The 6205-nt window shown below is 42.0% G+C and overlaps 1 protein-coding gene across 1 annotated transcript in view; it reads right to left on the reverse strand.

Moving 5' to 3' along the window:
- Positions 1–6205, reverse strand: part of DIP2C (DIP2 disco-interacting protein 2 homolog C (Drosophila)) — a 693228-nt gene that overhangs the window by 23215 nt on the left and 663808 nt on the right. The window contains exon 33 of the mRNA XM_006887669.1: positions 25–82. Coding sequence (XP_006887731.1) covers positions 25–82 — 58 coding nt within the window. The remainder of the gene's footprint in view (positions 1–24; positions 83–6205) is intronic.

The following is a 6205-nucleotide window of genomic DNA, read 5'->3' on the forward strand; positions in this document are numbered from 1 at the left end:
GCGGTTTCTCCTTTTGATACTTACTTTTCCTGATTCCATCAGGGGCAAACTATGAGGCGATCCTCTTTCTACTAAGCGGACTCTGTAAACATAGAAACAGAAAGTATTACTGAACGGGTTTCCAGAATCAAAGCGTCTCTTCCATAACTGTCGGTACCTGGCCATGTGCTCGGCAGGTGGTTAATATTCCCAGTTAGCACTATCTCAAGGCACAGTTTGTTTGAAATTCAAAGAAAATGCTATCAAATGGCAGAATGTAATTGTGTACTGGCAGGAAAATGGCAAGACTAACTTAATGGCTGAGGTGAAGTTATTAGCAATAACCATTCAAATCCTACTCTTCAGGGACAGAGCCATTCCAGAGTCCAGCTGCACATATTTTCTCCAGGAAACAGGGTTGGGGTGCAGATAACAGGTAAGAGATATTCAGATCACCTGTAGCTTTCATACTTAGCATCTTACCTATTGTTTCTTTATCTACTAACTAGGAAATGGGAAATGTTGGTTAAAAGAAGAGCTTAGATGCTGATGGGAACAGACTGAAATCTGAAACGAAACGAGTTACATTTACAAAATCAGTACAGCTACTGAAAAAGTGATTCTGCATTTTAAAGTAGTCAAGATCCAATGTCACATGTGCAGAAAAGAGAGAAAATGAGGATTAAATTGCATGTGTGGAAGAGCTGCTAGTCATGCAGTGACATCTGCCCTGAATATCTGCACTTCTGCCTGTGCAAAGGGCAAGTGTATGCATTTGGGAGCCAGCACCCACAGGTCATGGCAGCTTGGAGGCCACTTATCAACCCAGTATTTACAATGCATGATGGTGGAACTGGATGAACACAGGACTGCCCAATTTACATGACAAACTTCCTTTGAAAATGGCAACATTTTTAAATTTAAGAAATACTTTATTAGTTTTAAAAACTGTTTAAAAGAGATATGTGACTAGGTATTTCTGTCATCACAGGAGTCTAGAGCGATGGCTCCATGGTGGAGGGGACCTGGGGGAGGGTTTGTAAAACAATGAAAGAATCTTTTCTTTTACTTTTCCATAATTTTTGACTCATGTACTTATAATTTGTTAGTTAAATTTGTGTCTTCTAGGTTGCAAACCCCCCATGATACATCTTCAAGGATATGAACATGTACAGCTAAGCACAATTAATAACAGTGCATCTAAATTCCAAAATCAATCTCCATAATAGTCTATGTGTTTCCTACTGCCAAAGGGGCCATTTAGAGTAGTGAGAGAAGATCTTCACCCTGAAACCCACAGCGTCCCTTTTCAGCAGGAAGTAGCTAAGAGAATACGCCATCCCCTTTTCCTTATGAACCAGGGTGAAGTCTCTCTCAGGGAGGAGTGATAGGGAATGGCAAAGGACACACTGACAAAGGAGATTAATCAGAACTGACTTTGACAAGCACTGTGGCAATTGGACAATTAAAACAGACATTCGGATGGCGGGGGAAGAAGAACAAACTGGGGAGGAGGGTAGAGAAAATGGTGCGGCAGTGAAGGAGTGAAGACCCAAAATCCCTGTAAATGTTCATTAAAATTAATAAAATTTAATAATAATAAAAAAATAAATATAACAAAAAAAAGAAATACTTTATTAGTCATTTTATCTTAGTAACTACCAAAGATACAGCTTCTGATCAAAGACAGCTAACTAAGAGATGGATTGACACAGTAATTGGGGCAATAGGATAGAGCAGGGTTCAGAGCTATTGAGTCATTGTGCATAGGGTCGCTATGAGTCATGGTCCACATGATGACACAGAACAACATTACTAGCTTACATTGCCACATTAACTAGACTGCTATACTGCTGTTCATGATGATATAAAGTGAAAGAGCAAATGCTTGTACAGAGAAAAGAATGAGTCTTGGAGTTCTCTTCCTGGGCTGAATATACTGACACAGAAGAAATTTATTAACTGGTAATTTTGGGTTAGGGATAAGGCTGGGTGATAAAAGACCCAATTTATTCCTCTACTCCCAGCCATCCTATTTGTGCCCCTGAGATCTGAAATTCACCACGAGCAACCCATTCTCATGCAATAAGCACCAGATCTTTATCCTATAAAGAATATACACTGAGAGGTGAGAACAAGGAGAAGGAAGAGCGGGAAGGGGGAGAGACAGAGGCAAGGAATTCTCAGGTGTTGCTGGTCAGGCCTACTGACTGCAAAGGATGAACTTCACAGGACCAGCTGCCCTTCCCACATGCTTTGTGGTAAATGACCGATCCTTTGGTAGCTTGGAAGTTCACGTTATGGAACAGATTACTGAAGAAGTAAGACTAAGTACTCTGTGACCATTATTAGTCTGAATAACACTGTATGTGTCAAACAGACACAGTACCAATGAACAAGGGAGAACACTGGTGGGAGCTTGGCTGCAGGCTGAGCCTCACAGACAAGTGGCTGAATTTCTTACAGCTACACTCTTACAGGGTCTCTGGGTGCTACACAAGGATTACAGGTTCAAGTTTTCTCACAGGTGCTTTGGATGAGAAGCTTGATAATCTGCTTCTAAAATCAGTCATTGAAGATTCTGAGGGGCATACATCTACTCAGTCACACGTGTAGGGTCACCATGAAGTCACCTTGATGGTAACTGGTTAAATGAACTGGTTCCAATTCAACAGTATAGAACAACAACAACAACACTGCTAAGTCAAGGAAGCTCGGATGGCCTAGTGGACAGGCAGCTGAGCTAGCAACTCAAAGGCAGGTGGTTCAAATGCACCAGCTGCTCTGCGGGAGAAAGGGAGGTGATTTACAATTTCTGAAAACCTACTGCAGGGTCAGCTATGAGTCATTTCTGACTCAATGACAATGAGTTGAGCTGATTTCTTGCTTAAAGCTGTTTACAGCTAGAAGCACCATTTCCCTCTGGCCAAGCCCAGGGCACTCTTGAACATTCAGCAACTGAACAACATTAATATGCATCACAGGATGTTGTTCTTCCCACTGACCTATGTTGAAACTTCTTTTTTAAAAAAAATGTTTAATTTTTTGTGTGTGTGTACTATCAAGTTGGATCTGACAGGTACAGGAGGAGATTGCCCCTCCTTCTCCAGCAGAGCATCTGGTGGATTCGAACCGCATACCTCTGGAATTGCAGTGCAGCTTCTTGCCACTAGGCCCCCATAGCTCCCTGATGTTGTAAGGGAAGGAAACCTACCTTCTGAGGTAGGTTCAGGAAAAAATTAGCCTGTGAAGGAGTAAACCACAAATCAGAGAATACTAATCTTTTATCCATAAAAATACTGTGTTTTTAAATGAAATATTTCATACAGCACCCTACACCTACAAATAGCTAGATACATGTTACACAGACATAGGCATGTTACTAGTGCTGACTGCTCTGTCTGGCATCAGTCCAGAGGGCACAGTGTAATAATATGCACATTTGAGTGGGTTGAATACGCCTGTATTCAAATGTCCAGCTACCTGGGGAGTTCAACTACTGGCTGTGTGCTACAGATGGAGAAAGAAACATGGAAATGAGAAAAAAATAGGCAGGCAGAAAAAAAAACCCCATGCATGGGCCGGGTGAGGAGAATAAAGGGGATCTAAAGATCCAGAGTAGAGGGAAAGAACAAAGAAGGGGAGCCAGCATCGTCAGCCAGCTTCTCGGTCCAGTCCCTGCACCCTCCAGCGGGCCTCAGTGTCCTCAGCCCGGGGATTCTGGAGCTGCTGCTGTTTACGAGGCAGGCAGTTGGCCAGCAACTGGCCTGTGAAGGCTTAAAGGGTAGAGGATCAGGCCACGGAGCAAAACCTTTAGCCAAATATATGGGCGGTTTTAGACAAGCAGTCTGGGAAGGGTGAGGGGTCAGCCAACTTTCCATTTCTATTTCCACTCTGCCTGCCACTCACTCTGTAATCACTGCTACATTAGTACATCAGAAATGCCTGCCAGGTAAACCGTCTGACATGGCAAGCAGCTCTGACAGGTTTACAATTATTGAGATGTCCTGAGATAAGGTACACGGGGATAATTTACGAAACAGGCTACTGGAGATAGGGTAATAATGTTCAAGTCTCCCTGGATAATTATTCTGTGGGTGGCACAAATGGTCAAGCACTGGGTGCCTAACAAAAATGTTGGCATTAAAGACCTCACATGCCTCAAAAGCAAGGGCTGGGAATCTGTTTCTGAAAGGTCCCAGCCCTGGAGAACCTAAGGGGTAGAGTCATGCCATACAACTGAGGGTGTCTTGGGTCAGAACTGACTCCCCAGCACCCAACCACACCCAACCTTGGACAAGGCACAGTTCAGTCAGATTTAGTGCCCAGCTCTCCTGGTTTTCTCTCCATATTTCCCCTCTGGTTTTCTGCCTTAGTCAGTGCTCAGCTGATATGGGGAGAACAAAAGAAAGTAAGAGGTAAGGCTCTTTTTCTAACTTGCCACACTCACACTTAGGCCAGTGCTGTGCTGACTGTTGTTATATACCACTGAGTTGGAACAGACTCACAGCTGACCTTCAGTGAATTTTCAAAGGCAGTAGATCACATGAGAGGAGACAGCCCACCTTTCTCTGATGGAGCTGCTGGTCTATTCACACCATGTGTCTTTGGGTTGGCAGCACAATTCCTTACCACTAAAGCACCAACACTCCCCGCTCTCTGACGACCCACTCCTACCAATTTTCTTTCAGGTTTATCTTGTCTCATGGGCTTTCTCTGTATTTACTCTCATCTCAAAGGAAGGAAGAAAGATTGAATCTCAGATGGGAATTTCTTCCTATCTGACATGTAGAAAAGAGCTGAGACTGTTAAGAATTTCTTCTTTGACCAACATGAAAAAAATATGCTTTTTAAGTGCTTTGTGTACAGTTAAATGTGGGGTGCTAAAATCACTCAAGGTTTGTCCTTAACCAAAAGGCTTTTTATTAAAAAAAAAAAAAGAAAGATATATCTTATTATTAAATGCCATGTAAGAGGGTCCTTATTCTAAATCTTTTTTAAAATAATCCAGACAAAAAAAAATATAATTATAAAAGGTCCAGATATATGACATTAGAAAATATATTTGTAATATATCAACAGACTAAAAGATCTAATAAACAAATAATTTATGGGAATAAGGAAAAATAAAAATCAATCAGGAAGGGAAATATTAATGATATTACTGGCTGTTAGAAGAAATACCACAGTGATAAGGATGGAGTGTTCTGAATTAAGACCCAGGTTCAGAAGAGGCAACAGGACGTGTGGTAGTTTGCCTGTATGAACAACTGCTACCTTAGCCATAATACCAGAAGATCTATATGGTTCCTGACTACCATGATTGAACATGCTAATCAAAGACTCTAGAGAAAAATCTTGACAAAAAAGAAGGAATGTGTGGAACAGAGGTGTGTGTTTTTTTTTAATTCGGGTTTTTTTAAATTTTTATTTTATTTTGTTATTTTTTTGTGCATTGTACCATCAAATCAGATCTGACTGGTACAGGAAGAGATTGTCCCTCCTTCTCCAGCAGAGCATCTGGTAGATTTGAACCAGGCACATCTGGGATTGCAGTGCAGTTTCTTGCCACTAGGCCACCAGAGCTCCCTTTGGAACAGAGTTTTAAATTCTCAGTGGGATCTAGACTTTCAGGATTCGCTAAAGCTGGATAAACCCCTGAAATTATTTCCCTGAGATAATAACTAAATTTAAGACAAACTATTCCCTGAAGCCATCTTTGAACCAAGCATACTGGTTGATGTTGAGTCAATTCCAACTCAGAACAACCTTCCTTCAGGTTTCCAAGGCCTTATACAGCTTTGTAAGAGAAGACTGCTAATCTTTCTGCTCTGGAGTAGCTGGTAGATTTGAACTGCCAACTTCCAGTTAGTAGCTTGATATGTCACACACTATACCATGAAGGGTCCTTTGAGTTTTGAACCAAAGGTATCTTATTTGGTAAAGTATGTTTGCACTGAGCACTCCTGGAAATCAAAGTGACCATGTTGTTGTTGTTATGTGCCGTCGAGTAGCTTGTGACTCATAGCGACCCTATGTACAACAGCCCTAAACTCTGCTCTGTTCTGTGCCAACTGCACCGTCTCCGATACACTCATCCCAATTACCCCAGTCACTGAATCAATCCATCTCATAGAGGGCCTTCCCCTCCTGTGCTGTCCCCCACCTTCTCCAGCATGATGTCCTGCTCCAAGGACCAGTCTCTCCTTACAACATGTCCAAAGTA

The sequence above is a fragment of the Elephantulus edwardii genome, unplaced genomic scaffold (assembly GCF_000299155.1).
Source record: "Elephantulus edwardii isolate Elephantulus edwardi_28Jun2011 unplaced genomic scaffold, EleEdw1.0 scaffold00060, whole genome shotgun sequence".
NCBI lineage: Eukaryota > Metazoa > Chordata > Mammalia > Macroscelidea > Macroscelididae > Elephantulus > Elephantulus edwardii.